Source organism: Carassius carassius, chromosome 26 (genome assembly GCF_963082965.1).
Source record: "Carassius carassius chromosome 26, fCarCar2.1, whole genome shotgun sequence".
Lineage (NCBI taxonomy): Eukaryota > Metazoa > Chordata > Actinopteri > Cypriniformes > Cyprinidae > Carassius > Carassius carassius.
The window spans coordinates 18,091,231-18,108,683 of NC_081780.1; the positions used below are offsets into that span (position 1 = coordinate 18,091,231).

General features: G+C 37.1%; 2 protein-coding genes across 7 annotated transcripts in view; one reads left to right on the forward strand and one right to left on the reverse strand.

The window, feature by feature from the left end:
* Positions 1 to 10,477, forward strand: part of LOC132105931 (proton myo-inositol cotransporter-like) — an 84,079-nt gene extending 73,602 nt beyond the window's left edge. The window contains exons 6-10 of the mRNA XM_059511478.1: positions 1,888 to 2,008; positions 8,160 to 8,285; positions 8,557 to 8,675; positions 9,134 to 9,286; positions 9,689 to 10,477. Of these exons, the coding sequence (XP_059367461.1) occupies positions 1,888 to 2,008; positions 8,160 to 8,285; positions 8,557 to 8,675; positions 9,134 to 9,286; positions 9,689 to 9,915 (746 nt within the window). The 3' untranslated portion in view covers positions 9,916 to 10,477. The remainder of the gene's footprint in view (positions 1 to 1,887; positions 2,009 to 8,159; positions 8,286 to 8,556; positions 8,676 to 9,133; positions 9,287 to 9,688) is intronic.
* Positions 10,478 to 11,939: 1,462 nt separating this feature from the next.
* LOC132105932 (uncharacterized) lies at positions 11,940 to 17,125 on the reverse strand. 6 transcript variants are annotated; one of them, XM_059511483.1, is made up of 13 exons: positions 17,016 to 17,125; positions 16,805 to 16,847; positions 16,430 to 16,562; positions 16,202 to 16,331; positions 16,053 to 16,116; positions 15,736 to 15,903; positions 15,541 to 15,632; positions 15,339 to 15,439; positions 15,038 to 15,105; positions 14,524 to 14,551; positions 14,369 to 14,442; positions 13,457 to 13,841; positions 11,940 to 12,558 (listed from the first exon to the last, which is right to left on the reverse strand). In XM_059511483.1, the coding sequence occupies exons 1-13, from the start codon at positions 17,036 to 17,038 to the stop codon at positions 12,431 to 12,433; spliced, it is 1,437 nt and encodes a 478-aa protein (XP_059367466.1). In that variant the 5' UTR covers positions 17,039 to 17,125; the 3' UTR covers positions 11,940 to 12,430. The 6 variants fall into 6 exon arrangements, with proteins under 6 accessions (XP_059367466.1, XP_059367465.1, XP_059367464.1 ...); XM_059511482.1 differs by having other exon boundaries at positions 15,339 to 15,451; XM_059511481.1 differs by having other exon boundaries at positions 15,541 to 15,659.
* Positions 17,126 to 17,453: the final 328 nt, after the last annotated feature.

Genomic DNA, 17,453 nt, shown 5'->3' on the forward strand with positions numbered 1-17,453 from the left:
GGTAGTCTACAGTATGAAGATTTTTTTGGGTATAATATTTCACAGATCACTGTATTTTGCCATACTCACTTACATAAATGAATTAGTGTCCTGCACCCACTAGTAAAACAATATAATCAATTCTATCTGATTTTTGGATTGACTTTGGATAAATTCTTGTTAAAACTACAAAGTAATTCAGTCAAGAGCAGTGAGTGATTTACTTTCATTTTCATACATTAAAGACACTGACAGCAGAGCTAGTAAATTAGGCGCGGTCACTTTAAGAGACAGTGCATCCATTATAATGATACACATCCGATTTCCTTCTCAGCTCTTTACTTTCAATTAAGACATAACCACAGATGGTACAAAAGCAAGAAGACTTTGAGACGCGTCTCTGCGTGTGTCCTGAACACCAGAACACCGCGGTGCTGAATTGAGCTCTTTCGCTTTTTTTTCTGTTTATTTAAACTGCGATTTGTTTTTGTTCGTTCAGGTGCAGGAGGACGCGAACATCCTGAAGGAGAGCTCAGTTCAGAGTTGCTGTCCACGAGACACGGCTCTCTCTCGTGCGCACCGAACACAGCGCGCGAGTATCCAGATGCTCAGTTCAGCTTTCCCGCATAGCGGGGCTGAAGCCAACTTGATGTGTTGAATGCTCGGAGCACGTTATAAAACGTATTCTTAAAATACACATTTCTGTTTTAATAAATGCTCATATTAAATCTTAGCATAACACATAAGTAGGTACAAAAATAATCAGTGATACATTTGCGACCCCATAAAAATTTGGGTCGCAATGGCACTTCAAAAGGTCGCATATGCGACCATTTTGGTCGCAGTGTAGTTCCCTGAAAAATACTAACGTGCCTAAGACTTTTGCACAGTAGCTAGTGTATGTATAAAGTACGTATGATTAAATTAAGTATATTTAAATAAGTGTAACTAAAGTATGTGTTCGTTCATATGTGTTAAGGGCTAGATTTTTGTTGGAGGAAACGGCTGTGGTGTGACAAGCGAAAACTATACAGTAGATGAGAAAGCGACTGCTTCTTCGTGACCTTTTGTAAACTGTATTTATGACAAAGAACTGCACAGATACGGATATTATAGCAATCTATTGATAAACCCATACCTTGTGTCCTCTGATTGTGTTTAAGTGTGCATGCGCTGCTCCGCTCAGGGTCTGCGGGTTGAAGAGCGCGCTGAAAGATGGGGAGGAGACCGGTCTGACGCCGGTTTCATATGAAATTTAAGCGGACTGACTCTGAGGCGATCGGATACCTGTTCCATACCCAACCCTACTTTTAAGAAATATATTTTTTGATAAACGAACACAAAACTGGCTATGTCCTGGCTGGAGTGTGATGTGATTTGTGTCATGTGCAGGTGCAATGGATCGCGTACAAACCAATAGGGTGACGGAATGGTATATGTTTATACTTCTCATCCAACCACAATCAAATTCACTCCATCCGGATGGCGCGATTTATCTGGATAGTTTTTTTTTTTTTTTTTTTTGAATGATGACAAGCCGGAATGAAAACAAGCCGAAATGAAATAGCAGTAACAAAGCTATTTTTAAAATGTAAGGAGTAGAAGTAAAAAGTCGGCTGAAAAATAATTACTCAAGTAAAGTATAGATACCCCAAATTTCTACTTAAGTACAGTAACAAAGTATTTGTACTTCGTTACTTGACACCTCTGGCAAAAACATATTACCACTATGCGAAAGATATACTTACATTGTACCTTGGACTCAAAAACCGGTTAGACAAATATAGTCCTTTTTGCAACTTCCCTGTCTGACAACTTGCTCAAGTTTCCACTACTTTCTCGTTATTTGAAATGCTATTCTAAACCTTTTGAGATATGTCAAAATGAATTTTAATTCTTTCTGTACAGGTACTGTATTGAGTCTGTGTATCCTATCAGTTGGTTTCCTCCTGTCAGCCCAGCATTCTCCTCCTGTTACACTACATCTCACGGACCCCACGACACCCAACTCCAGCTGCACAACACATCTGTGAGTATGATTTAATGGGCAGGTTTATCTTCTAGAGCTTCTTGCCAATGGCAATATAAATAATTCATGAGTACACTATATAAGATATAGTACACTCATAGTGACAGCTGTCTTGTTATTTGGTGTCTTGCCATTTAGCACATATCAAAAGTGACTTTTGTTATCACCATGACATTCTATACTGTATGACGAGTGACAGCTCTTGGTAGAGTGGATTACTAAGAGTATTTGCAGCACTTTTCTAACCGTAGAATAAAAATAAATTGGCTGTGGACAGAATGGTGTTGTTCGTGTCCAAACATGAAATATGGAGAGTTCTCAATTTTGTTGGTAGGCACAGGGCCGGCTCTAGGTTATTTGGTGCCCAAGGCGAGAGAAGCTGCCTGTCAGAGTGACTCAGTCGTTTTTTAGGATTGTAAATCTAGCAAAAGAAATGGACAAATACAAGCAGTGTGTGGACAGTGCACAGTAAAAGTGTACAGCGCGTGCGCAGCTTTCATAATACGATACATACAGTTAATTAACTTTTTTTTTTTTAATTCTGCAATTTTGCGCCCCATCCAGCAGATGGCGCCCCAGGCGGCCGCCTGTCGGCAAAGCCAGCCCTGGTTAGGCATACCTTTAATTATAAATTTTTCTCATGTTACACACCACAAAAGCTCACCAAGGGCTACATGCAAAAATAAACACACTACGTGACCAATGTAGTCCAAATTACAGACAAACTGCTCTTACGGAGCTGTTCTTTTAATTAATCATTCAAAAAGACTCCTTCACCAAATCCTTATTCTGTTTATCTGCCTTACAGTAATAAACTGATAGGAAGGCCAGTGAGAAAATGTATTTCAAATCCATATTTCACTCTAAAATGTTATTCTGCGTGTTCATTCAAAGATTGATTTTCTATTTAAGAAAATTAAATAAGATACTCAGTCTTGTTTCCTGGGGGGGGGGGGGGGTCTAAATTAAGTGCATTTTACTTAGTGTGGTACACATTTTGCCAGTGTGGTAATAAACTTAATCTTAATGCAAATGGAAAACAAAATTATTCTGAGTCTCTATAGATACAGACGGTTGGTCTGGGAACGCCCCCGGGAACGCCCCGTCACGTGATGTGAATTTAGCTCGTGGGGGAAAACATTGCCTTGGCGCCAATTGAAATACACGGGACAATCACGCCGAAGAGTTGCTGTGTCGTTTTCTGTACCTCCAATAAACTAACAAATTATGAATTGAAGTTCTACATCCTTCCTAATAAACATACAGAGCCAGAAAGGATGACAAAATGGCTACAAGCAATAAGTTGTGAGGATGATCAAGGGAAGTTGTGGAATCCCAAGACTAAGCATGTGTATGTGTGCAGTCGGCATTTCATCACAGGCAGGCTATATTAACATCGTGTTCATTATTAACGTTATCAAAACTGTGTAAGGTTGTTTCAGAAAGTGGCATGCATATATAATTAGCCTTATCATTCTACTTGAAGCTAAACTATGTAACGTTAGCCTAGTGTCGAAAATAAACCCACTTAAAAAAGCGTGTGGACACATAACAACTTAGTTTTGTGTCAGAACTTTTACACTTTCATTCATAAATTCACCCCGTCTGTGTTTGTGAAACGATTGAATCGCTGAATCCAGTCAAAAATAGAACTTGCTGTATAAAGCAGAACGTCAAGGATTTTGGCTATTTTTGAATGAATACATCTACATTAGGGCTGTAAAATGAATCAAATATCGATATGGATTAGTGTATATGAATATTAAAGTTAAAAGAGACTACAATTGTTCTACATGTCTCTGGGAATGAGTGCTCAATATGTGCATTTTTGTCATTCAGATACACACGTTGTTCGCAGTGTTTTCCCCCACGCCGACTCCGCCCTTGCCACACTCCCAGCTATGACTAGATGCTGACTGTATCTATTACTAAGTGCAAATCTACTGTAGCTCCACCCTCCATCGACACACAAGGTTAAATACGACACACGTGAATAACGTCTTCAATGGTGTAGGCAGTAATGTTTTGGGCACGGAAAACTAGCTTGTAACACGATTGATTGGGTTAGAGTCCGGCATTTGCCGAGTTCGTTCTTCTTACTTTTCCCATCACGTCACATTAGAATTTATTTTCAATAAAAATGAACAAAATGTTCTAAAAGTGGAAGTAAAGTGCCTAACGAGTGTTTAATAATGATACAACTGTTTATAATTGTAATGACCCAGAACTCGACATGGGATCCATATGCAGGCTTTATTGCAGAAACTCGTAGTCGTACAGGCAATGGTCAGTACCAGCAATATCAGCAACGTAGGGAGAACAGAGAATCAAAATCCAGTAACAAGCAAGGGTCGGTAGGTAGGCAGCAAAGGTACGTAAAGGATATCAAACAGGATCGGCAACAGGAAAACAAACACGAGTAGTAACGCTCAGAAATGACAGACACAGCAAATCAAGACTTCGAGTTGAACTGTTGTGATAGTCCAGCTTATATACACAATCCTCATGAATTGCACCTGTGATGGTGATCAGACTTGCAGCTTGCAGCTTTAATTGTTTGTTTTCTGTGCGTTTGGTGCATCATTTTTGGTCACCCTACATGACTTCAATTTGGTGGATGAAAGATTTTTAAATACCATTTTTTAAATAGATTATGAATATAGTTAAAAGATAAATGTGTTTTTTTAAAGGAACTTTTATTAAAATCATAAAGAAATAATACTAAAAGATTACAAGAACAAAACTACTTAATAACATTGTCTTTTCAGGAATTTTATCATATATCAAGGGGCATATCATATAATATCATATCATTTTTCTTCATCACATTGTACCACCCTGACATTTTTACTTTATATCCCCCATCCCACCTTAAAAATACATAAAATAATTGTAATAGAATCATCATAGAAGGGAAGGATAAATGCAAGTCACACCCTGCATTTTTGTAATTTTAGTCGTTTCACCCTGAAATATATCACATTCTGGAAGTAAAATGGTTATAAAATGCCGTTTAATCTTTGTCTAGTTAAAGTTGAGTCCAATGGAGAACGATTGCTAGTGTCTATATCGGGACTTTAACTGTGAAATTGGATGCTTTCTAATGGGTTCCTCTTGCTTTAGTCAACATACAACTTATTGGTCTCCAACCTGAGTGAAAATCAATTTTATGTTTGGCTCTGTTGGTGTGTACATTGGAGCAATAACTGTGTGTTAAGGGGTCCAAGCTGCTTGCTGTTCCTTAAAGAGTAACTAAACCCTAAACCAACTTTTTTTAGTTAATGATCTGTAAGAATGGGGCTTTATTAGTGCTGTTCATTGATTCGAGTAACTTTTTTGACATTTGAGTATAAAGTGTTTTAATTATACAATATATGGTGTAAAAACGTCTGAGTGCTGCTCTCTTCAGGTTGGACGGTGGCTACTACAGTTGATTTTTCCTATTGGATGTTGAGGTGGCAGGTGACGTAAGCGGTTTCCAGCTCACCACGCCCCTCTGTACGAGTTACCATGCCCTTGGCAGGGTAAAACCATCTTGTTCTGTCAAAATCACTGACTGTAGTGAGTCAGGAGTTGGAATTGCGAGTATTGAAAATTACCAGGATAGACTATTATAGCATCTATTTAGCATAGCATTTATATAGTTATTTAGATTATTTTGTGTAGCCTATGTAGTTAATTAGCATAGTTGTTAGTGTAACGTTAGTATTGTTAGAAGCATAGTTAGGAGCATATATTAGGATAGCTTCAAGTTGGCCAAGATTTATCTGTATTTAGTACAGTGGTCAGGATGGTATGCAGGTGTACTGTTGCTGGTTGCGACAGCACTGCTGGACTGCATAGTTTTCCAGCAGACTTTAAAATTAGGCGCGGTTGCATGCACTTGGCCTGGAAGACCGCGAGTTCCCGCCTAGAGTGTGCAAACTGCATTTTACGCGGGATTGCTTTTCCAACGCAATGGAGGTGAAAATGGGCTTCTCCACACAGCTCGCACTAAAAAAGGGACTTAAGACCGCAGTTTGAGCCAGCGGCTCGAATTGATATGGCTCAGGCCACAGACACCTCGACATCATTCACTTCAAGTGAAGGTGGGGGAGAAAAGTCCTCTACTTCAAATGAACGCTCTGTTGCAAAGCTACTTGCGACACTATAGTCACTCTCCATTTTAGCGACTCTGACAGCAGCTGTCAATCAATCCGTCACTGCGGGTCTCATGTTCACGCCCCGCCCTCGGTTCATCCCCTCTATCTCCGCTGTGCTCTGCCCACTTTTCAGCATTTTTCAAATATTGCCAGTGGGTGGAGTCAGGCTCTGACCAGGGGTTTAGTTGCCCTTTAATGTCACAATAATAGAGTGTCTGAAAAGAGTAACCTCATAACAATGACACCCCCTCCCACTCTGACAGAGCATCGCCTCTTCCTCATCCTAATTTACTCTTACCAGTCATCTAGTTCACCATATACACACAGCCAAAACAAACCATGTTTATTTTCCTGCTAATGGATGCGTAATGACTGCACTGTCATCACAGCAGCAAACCAATTTGTGCAAAGACTGTCTCAAAAGCCCTTTCAACATTCATACATAATGGAATACAGTGTTTAATGGACTCACTGTAACTGCCGTGCAAGACCCATTGACCAAGACTTCTAAAGATGAATACTGAATACATGTTGATGTATATGTTAATGGGATCAGGGTTGTGATTTTATAATCATGCATATTCTGAGCAAGTCATTCATGACTTGGTCTCCAAATTAGGCTGCGTTTTACTCACACCCAAGGATTCATGGTTGTATATGCCTTTCATCTTTTAGACAAATCTAGTCAGAGTTATATTAAAGAATATATAATCTTTGATCTTTTAAGCTCTATCATTGCAGTCAGAGGGTGTTGTATTGCTTCAGTTCAAAAGAAAAGAAATCAAATGCACCCTTCCATAAAAAAAAGTGTCTCACATGGCTCCTAGGGGTGAACAAAGGCCTCCTGTAGCGTATCAATGCATTTTTTTTTTAAAGAAAACTATCCATATTCAAAATGTAATAATCACTCTAATCTAGCCAACAGTTGTACACAGAAGCAGCTCCAGGCGGATGACGTATGAGGTCAGTGCTGCGCATACGCCGATGAGTCTCGTGAAAACTAACGTTTGTTTACAGGATCAAAGGAAGCAAAGTTTTCTTACTTTAGCAAAGGAAAACCAGTCTCCTCTTGGCTTATATAAATCCTCCGACATTCTTCTTTAAAAATCCTTATTGTGTACTTCTAATAAGTGACCATTGTTTTGTGTTGATCTCTCCGATTAGTTTCTATGAGCGTCACTTCTGAGCGGCGCATGTGCAAAGCCGAACTTATACGTCATCCATGCATCAATTTGCTATAGAAGGCCATTGTTCACCCCCCGGAGCCGTGTGAGACACTTTTTGTTTTTTTATGGATGGGCACTTTTTATTTAATGGCTTTTGGACTGAAGTACTGCAACACCCACTGACTTCAACGATAGAGCTTAAAAGATCAAAGACAATTTTTAATATAACTCCAACTGGATTCGTCTGAAAGTAGAAAGTCATAAACACCTTGGAAGCCTTGGGGGTGAGTAAAAGGCAGCCTAATTTTCATTTTTGGGTGAACTAACCCTTTAACTTTAATATTTTGTTTATCAAGATCCAATGTGTGATTTAAGTGTTTTTTGAGCAGTGTATATCACAGCATTTAAAATGTATTTTTGATCAAATGCATGCATCCATGGGAAAAATAAGAAAAGTATTTCAAAAAGTATAATATCTGTAGATTTCAATAGATCAAAGAGAACAAATTTCATTAGACTTTATTTCAGTTCAAGTTCCTTAATGTATTTCTGAGTGAAACATGATTTTTAATTATAAAAACTGCACAGTGGGACTTACTGCAATGCTATCCATCAGTTGATTGAATTATATGACAGGAGGTTTGACAAAAATGAAAGCTGTTCCAGAGTGTGGGGCAAATAATTATGTTTTGATGAAAGATTATGAATGCAATTAACTTTTTTGTTGTTTGTTTAGAACAATGTGTAATGATGCATCCATATAAGGAATTCGTCCATTTTGATTTATGTTGGATTGTAGTTTTTAAGTAATTTGTCTTGCTCTTACATTACTTTGTGTTTCAGGTGGTGTGAGCCCTGTATGTTGGACCCTGGCTGTGGTTACTGTTATCAGGAAAACAGTACTGCTGTGTTTGCCTCCTCCTGTGTGCCCGTCAATCCGGCCTCCACTGAGAGAGCAGCGTGGGGCAAGTGAGTCACCACTGAAACAGAGACTCTGTATGCGCAAGCACCTGAGCTGTTCTGTATATATTTAGTTATATTATGTGTTTGTATTCATTCTACAGTACATTACAAAGTTATCCAATTCCCATAATCTCAGTATTAGATGAGATTGATCCTTTGGTGCTTTTTAATTTAATTGGATTTTTTTTTTTTTGAAAACTTGAAATATGGTAAACATTGTGATATTTATTCATTCACCTTTATAAAATTCATTGTATTTTTGTTTCAACTCTAACAGGTGCTCCAACTCCACACATATGCCAGATAGTGGTTTATGGGCTTATAATTTTTGCCCAACAACTTATTCATGGGTTGTGCTCGTGGGACTAGTGCTCTATCTCGCATCTTTTGCCCCAGGTAAGACGATCATAACTGTTTGTAATTAAAGGGAAGTCGTGGCCTAGTGGTTAGAGAGTTTGACTCCTAACCCTAGGGTTGTGGGTTCGAATCTCGGGCCGGCAATACCACAACTTAGGTGCCCTTGAGCAAGGCACTGAACCCCCAACTGCTCCCTGGACGCAGCAGCATAAATGGCTGCCTACTGCTCTGGGTGTGTGTTCACAGTGTGTGTGTGTTCACTGCTCTGTGTGTGTGTGCATTTGGATGGGTTAAATGCAGAGCACAAATTCTGAGTATGGGTCACCATACTTGGCTGAGTGTCACGTCACTTTCATAACTGTTTGTAATTAATATAGAAATATCATAAGAGGTATCATAAGACGTATATAAGAGGTTGCTCTGAGGGAATTATACCTGTAATATATTCATGGTGACATTGCATTGCGGTAATTTAAAACACCTTCACCTCATGACAGGAATGGGACCGATGCCATGGACAGTTAATTCTGAAATCTACCCTCTTTGGGCCAGAAGCACAGGCAATGCTTGTTCGGCCGGAGTGAACTGGACCTTCAATGTGCTGGTGTCTGTAACTTTCCTTCACATGGCCCAGTACCTGACTTACTACGGTAATGCTCTAATTAGTGGAGCGACAGCAGTCATGAACATGACCTTTTTGACAGCATCAATATGGTATTTGATCTCTCAACATCAAGAGTATACTGCGCATAAAGGCATTGTAGAACTAATTATGTCTATGACTGATATTCTTAATACACTTTCCTGAATTAGCTGTTCACAGCTCATCACTGCACATTACTGAAAAACAATAACTTGCTTTGCACTGAAACCAAATTTATTTTCCTGCTGACATCATCTAGGCCATTCACGCCATTGGACAATGTTTAGTTTTATGTTGAGGCCATTGATAATGTTGGCAGAGCTACTACAATTCTGTATAGTTTTGTTATTTTTTGCTATTATAACAATTATACCCATTTATTAACCAACACCTCTTTGTCATTTCCCAGGTGTATTTTTCCTGTATTCCAGTTTGGCTCTAACCGGTTTCTTTTTCATTTATGGGTGCCTGCCCGAGACTAAGGGACGGCGTCTAGAAGAGATTGAGTCCTTGTTTGAAAACCGGCTTTGCTCATGCGGGATCTCGGATTCTGATGAGGATCGGCAGGTGGAATACATCCGGGTGAAAGGCTCAAACTACCACCTATCGGATAACGATGCATCAGATGTCGAATAACTCATGTGAAACCTCTAGGTTGGGAAACAGGAATGAGAAGGTATCTATTGAGCCTCATTCAACCCTGACGTCAGGTCCGCCCACTGTATCGGTCAGGTTGAGCCTCTCTTCACTGCGACGGCAAGAACAGGGTTGTAGAGCACACACACAAAAAAAAAATAAAAAACACGCAGTGCCAAGTCAGCTTTTATAATATCGTCAGTATATTTTTGCGTCACAGTACATGCAGATCTACTGGCTCGTTTCCCCACTGTCAGATGAATATCCTCTGCTCATTTATGTAAAATGAGATGTTAACTGTAAATTCAATAATATATATGCAGAAGGATATTATTTTTGTTCTTAATGTCATGTCTAAGTGCGAACTCAATGCAAATTTTATATTTGGAAATAACACTTATACACACTAAGAAAAATATAAGCTACACTACCAGTCAAAAGTTTGGACACACCTACTCATCATTTAATTGTATTTTTCACAGTGAAGTCATTAAAATATAAAATCATTAATGCAATTATGTAGATTTCAAAAATATTTAACAATTCACATTTTCTAAATATTTCAAATCAGCTTTCAGCTTTGCAGTCTTTTGCCATTCAAGTGTGTCTAAATGTTTAATAGTAGTTTACAAATAATCCAAACCAACTGCTTTAAGTAATTTGAAGTCCCTAAATATGAACAAAAATCAAACACAAGTGAATAAACGTCATTGTCATGTCCCTCTGGCCTACTCATTAAAATCTTTGATGCTTTGAAAATGTGTAGCAAATCGCATTGCTTGTTTGTAATATGCAATTACTGTCTAGTTTTTGAAGTACAGTAGTTTATTTTGTAATTTGAACCTTCATGTTTGTAGATGAATTAAAGATTATTGACACAAAATGTAGCTTTCTGCAGTTCCCTGTGATAGTGTAGTGTGGGCCTTATAAAATATTTCACAATTTTTACTTAAGTTCTGACAGTTTATATCATTATTGTGTGGTTAAGACTCATTTCTTTTAAAATTTCGATCACACTTTATTTTAAGGTCCAATTTTGACTATGAACAAACCATTAACTTCAACTTTTGCCACAATAAATTCCTAATTTGATGCTTATTAAGTTTGTAAAGTAGTTGTTAACTTAAGGTATTAGGGATGTAGAATATCGTCATGTAGAATATGTGCTTTATAAGTACTAATAAACAGACAATATGTTAATAATAGGCACGCTAATAAGCAACTAGTTAATAGTGAGAATAGCTCCCAATACTACATGATTTGCCTTGAATGATTTGCTTTTAAATGTTATTTTTATTACCAGTTTAATTTGTCTTCCTTATAGCCTAGTGTACAAAAGTCATCGCATTGGTCTTGTCCATGGAACAGTGTAGGATAACCGTTTTGACAAGTCGATTTTAATATCCAATATTCTGTTGTGCTGCTTTGTAAGTATACAAATAGACAAATACACATCAAGCTGAGCCAAACCGACCTGAAAATCTCTATGTTGTGGTTGTAGCTTTATCGAAACCAATAATGTCGACACATGTTCCTGTTTAAAGGTTTCACTCTGTTCAGTGATAAGTACTTGTGCACATCAGGCCTTGTGTATTGTGTGTTTTGTTTAGAAATATGATAATGTGTAATTTGACATTTTCCACTGGATAAAACTTAATTTGGTTGAGAGAAGCACAAATTAAATTGGCATAGTGTTTGGTATTTTATCAGTTTAGACTTTAAAAGGAACAGGTCACCCACAAATGGTCATCATTCACTAAAAAATTAAGTTGTTCCTAACATGTATGACTTTTTTTACTCTGTGGAACATAAAAGGAGAGGTTCTGAAGAATGTTCAAGCTGCCCTTTTACATATAATGAAAGCATACAGTAACCAGGGGAAAGCCAATCTCCAAAAAGGACAACAGAATCCCAGATTTTTGAAATTTTTGGATGAACTATTTCTATAAAACAAGCAACTGAATCTCTAACATAAAACATATTGCTTCAACTACAGTGAATAGAGGCATTAGAAAAGTCAATGAGTTTCAGTCTACATGTATGATGTCATTTAAAGGTTTATTGAAGTTTCATTTGCACCAGATGTTTTTGAATTTTAGATTGTACTTGGGAGGTGCTTCAACATGGACAGCCATTTGTGTTCTAACGCATCTGTTTTAAGTGTATGGATGTATTTTTTGTTTTTGTATGTGAAACAAAATGCAGCATTTATACTGTTGATGGAAACTAGTGAGGACAAATGTGTTGTATAGTATTTGATTACTGTTGCTGTAAATGTTTTGCTAGATTTATATTCCATGAAACTAAATATATGAACTTTGAAAACTTAAATATGTACTCGGAGATTATAATAAAGATATATAACATACAGTATTGTTTTTCGTCAAATCGGAAATGAGGTAACAATCAATGTAATTCTGCTTGCTGTCTAATCCTTTCTACGTCAGCAACATCTTGGAAGATTTTGTCATTTCTGTAGAAACCCAGTTCACACCTTTCTCTGCTGTGAAGTTCTTCACCTCTTCATCTCTTTCACAATCGCTCCTGCATGCCTGACGTCCTTTACAGGGTTTCGCGTCACATTTCCAAACTGAGGGTAGTCACACTGGACTATTTTCTTCCTGCTTTCCTCTTTTTTCTGTTCTGGAGTAAACAGAGGACATAAACATAATATTTCAGATTTCAAACTAGTTTCCTTAAATGAAATGGGAACAGTTCACCCATAAATGAAGCAAATATTCTAAGAAAATTAGGATTGTTCATGTTTTTGAAAGAAATGACTAATGCTCGCCAAGGCCGCATTCATTATATCAAAAATATAAAGACTAATGCAACACAGTAACACTGAAATATTATTGCTATTTTACATAACTTTTCTATTTTTATATACTTTACAATGTATTTTATTTCTGTAATGGCAAAGCCATTGTGTCAGTGTCACATGATACTTCAGAAATCATTCTGATTTGGTGCTCAAGAAGCATGTATTATTATTATTAATGTTAAGTAGTGCCACTTTATACTTTTTGGAAACAGTAATACGTTTTTCAGGATGCTTTGATTAATAGAAAGTTCAAAAGAACAGCATTTTTTTCTAACATTATACATGTTTTTAATGTTACTTTTGATCAGTTAATGAAAAAAATCATCAATTTTATGTCAAAAATAGTAAAATGATACTGGACCCAATCTACTTGATAAAATATACCCCTCCTTTTTGCATCAAGATGCACTGCATCATGGATTGACGTTAGTAACACTAATCTTGCTCATATTGTTACCAAACACAATGTGCCATGCTGAAAATAACTTCTATTTGAATATTGTATAACTTCAGTTGTATGTACTATTTTTATCAAGTTTTTTTGTCCTATTTGTATTGAAAAAAGAACAGCAAATACAAGTTTGGAAAGACATGAAGGAATGAAAAAAGGACCATGTTCATTTTTGGGTGAACTATTCTTTTAAGAAGATCCATGTTGATCAGAAACATTTGGAAAATGTGTTCTATAAGGTTTCACAATGGGTTAGTTATTTATACCCGAGGCGTTGCAGAAAGGATGTTTCGAAGCTGACGTCAGATCTCTTTTCATGCTCTTCTGACTATGAAGCTTGCGGAAGGAGAAGCCCATTTGTGATTTTAGATTTCTCTGTGCCTGCTGCTTTGTTGCTGATGCCCCTGAGGGCATGCTTCCTGTTCTTTTGTGCCCATTTTTTGGAGAAGTATGTGTTGTTGGATTAAGCAACTGATTAAAATGAGAATACTGACACCTTGTGGTAAAGGTGCTGGTTTTCTTATTAGCAGAGGGGAAAGGGAGATGAATAAGTGAGCACTGAACTGAGACATCTCGGTAGGATAAAGCTCCTGTTTGTGTCCCTGTTTCCAAGGTTATTGGGGGAGTCCCATCACGCCTTTGTGCTTCCGTCTGCAGATGAGAAAAACAAAAAAGATTTTCCTCATGTTTCTTTCCACAGGTCACTATTTCAGACTCTGGATTTTACCTCACTTTAACCATAATTTTGCCTCCTGTTGGCAGGATGGAGCTTGTTAAGGGGTGCATTTCTGTTAAACTGTCCACTAATAAGCAACAGTGCTTTGCCTTGACACTATATTCAGACTTAAATAACCTATTCTTTTATTTATTTATTTTGGATTGATTTAAACAACTCAGGAGATCATAAAGCTATAAAATAGTTTTTTTTTTTTTTTAAGAAAGAATATTTTCATGTCTTTAACATGATAATATATCTCATATTTTAAAGCGAAAGATGTTATATTCTTTCAGTGAATGAAGAGAAATGTGTATCCACTAAAAAGCTTATAGGAACTAAGCCACACTTTCATAATGTTAGACGTGTTAATTTTTCATGCACAATATACTAGGAGAGAAACCAATGTCATTATTACGGTGATTAGGATTATTCAAATTCCAGGACCGTTTTTATGTCTTACGTCATCTGAGCTGCGATAAACTCTTCTTGGAGATTTTCCAACATGCACAAAGACACTGCTACCATCAGCACCTGCTGAAACATCATACAACTTCTTGTTCGGAGTAAGCGGCATTAAAATGATACTTTATAAATAACAATAACAAGAACACTTACATGTGTTGCTGTCAGTACATACAAATTCCTGAGGAAGAAAAAAATATGAGATAATCAAAACACATTTTATTAGAAATGACTGAAGCTTTTGTCTATGTTGCTTTAAACCACAAGGGGGTAGTATTTGTAAACAATAAATGTACTAAAGCAATTTTACCAACAAAACTGTGTGTGTGTGTGTGTGTGTGTGACATATCAGGACACAACTCTGAATAATGACATGGGTATGACAGGTATTACAAGGAGAGGGTGACTTATGAGGACATAACCCATGTCCCCATTTAAAAAAAAAAACTTATAAACCATACACAATGAGTTTTTTTGAGAAAGTAAAAATGGACAAAGTTTCCTGTGAGGGTTAGGGTTAGGTGTAGGGTTGGTGTAGGGCCATAAAATATAGAGTTTGTACAGTATAAAAACCATTACGCCTATGGGATGTCCCCACTTTTCACAAAAACAAACGTGTGTGTGTGTGTGTGTGTGTGTTTCTAGGCTCGAGTGCGCGGGCGTATACCTGTGTTGAGAGGTGGCCATTACTCTCCATGTTTTGTGATCTGTCACAAGAATTCATCGAGTCGATCACTAAAAGAAATAACAATTATCAAGACCGTTTGTAATATGCAATGTATTCATGTACTGATTGTACTCTGGACTGAGTGCTCTTGGAGCCTCGGAAAGATTATTACTTGAGTAAGTCAATCAGTCATTGCACATAATATTGTTCCTGGATAGTTGCGACTCTACAGGTTTTCATTTCTACTGTATTTTTATACAGTGCATTACCTTATGTGCTAGAAGCTACAGTATATTATTACCTTTATAATCTAAGGTCTTAAAATCTATGAACAGTGGCTCCTCCGGTTCTTCGGTGCTCTTTAAAGGGTTGAGGGAATATGAATGCTCTCCCCTCTCTGGGCTGCAACAAATTCTGAGAATGCCATGTTGCAAGCACTTTCTCATATCTATTGTCTTTTATTGGCATATTGCGTCAGGATATAGTAATATCATCATACTCACTTTGGTAATGTGCTCTCAAACTGATTTCCAGCTGCTGAGCTGTTGTGTGCCGCATCTTGCACGAGAGCTTCATCCGGCCATGGATTAGTCAGCTTTGTTGGTTGAGCGAATGACACAAACTGAAAAGAGTCATAAACTGTAACTATCTGGGTTGCTTAGTTGGGTTGCAAAACTGCGGGTTTTAAATGATCACACCTGAGGCGTTTTCTTCAGATTGCTAAGATTTGACAGAGTTGGCAGAGAAGAGGATCCGTGTGGTGCAGGTTTGGGCTGGATTGGATGTGAAGAGCCAGAAGATGTTGAGGGCGGCTGATTTTCTGAGCCACTGGCATCAGACAGGTTCGATTCAAGCAAAGGAGACAGCTAAGGATGCAGAAACCATTATTAAATCCAGTATGATAAAAACTTGAATGAATTCTACAAATGTTACTAATGCTAAATTTATGTCAGTGGTTATTAAATAAAACACTGGTGAATGATTTTGTGGTAGTGACCACTGTAGTCATCTTTACCGGCGTGAACTTGAATTCTTCAGAGAGACGATGTTTTCTGACTTTATAACCAGGCGTATCAATGCTGCTGAAACAAATAATCAATATCTTTGGATGAAATCATTTGGCATTATAGGCTAGGGGGAATAACAAAGCGTCTTGAAACATACCAGTACTGTGGCTGACTGGTAACTAGGTTCAGATTTGAAGGAGAACAAGGGCTCATTGGTAACTCTGAGGGCTCTTTCAAAGCTCTTTTGGTTCTTTTCACACCAGTCAAAAGGTTTGTTTTTGGTTTGTCTAGAAGACAAACATTAGCATATGATTCTACAAATGAGCTTTATTAAAAGGCCATAAAAGAATAGTTGTGTTCATTTATATGTGCACAATCTCTCTACCTGTTTGCTCTTTCTTTGATGAAATCTGGTTGACTATGAATAATGTCAGCAGATCCATATTGTCAGGGTTGTATCCTTTGGGTGATTCCTCAATATGAGACTTCCTTTTCATCCTTTGCTTTTGAAAAAACGCCTTGAGATGAAACAGGTAATTACAAGAGCACTGGTTTAAGATATAACAACACACTAAAAAACTAAAGCTAACCACCTGTGACCCCAGTCCAATCCCTATCAACTAATCCAATTAAATTCATTTACCTGTAGTAAATATTTGTATATACAATAAAGTTATCGTTCAAATGTAGTATGAAGAATTTGTAGTTACTCAAAAGAGTGTTAAGTCTCAGTTAGTTTGTGAGAGTGAAAAGTACTTACTCTTTGTTTTGTTGTGTCTTCTTTGCTTTTCATATACCTGCTCCTGTTTAGTCAAGACAAGGCGCCATTATACATATAAACTTAAAGAATTTATATCAAGTCATTTTGACATCTCTGCTTCGACTTCCTTGAAATGTCCATTTTACAGCCAAGTAATTATATAAAGTCAGTTATTAGCGAGTTTCAACAAGGTTAGCAAGTTAGCACAAACCTAGATCCTCCGACCCAGTTCATGTTGCCCTCAGTTTAGGCGGTTTTTTTTTTTTTTCACCCACCGACTCTCTTTCGTTACAGATAACGATATGCTGACAGCGTATATATATATATATATATATATATATATATATATATATATATATATATATATATATATATATATATATATATATATATATATATATATATATATATATATATATATTTTTTTTTTTTTTTTTTTTTTTTTTTTTTACTTTTCAGTCTATGATGCTATTAAGTCAAAGTTAAGAGCTGCAACCGACAAGATATAATGTAACGTTACATAGCATAAATCGATAACTGTGCGAGTGACGTCTCAACCGTAACGACAACTGAACCACTGATCTATAATATATTATGTTATATTTATAGATCATTGGTCTCAACACACGTCAGCGATTTTTTTTTTCTT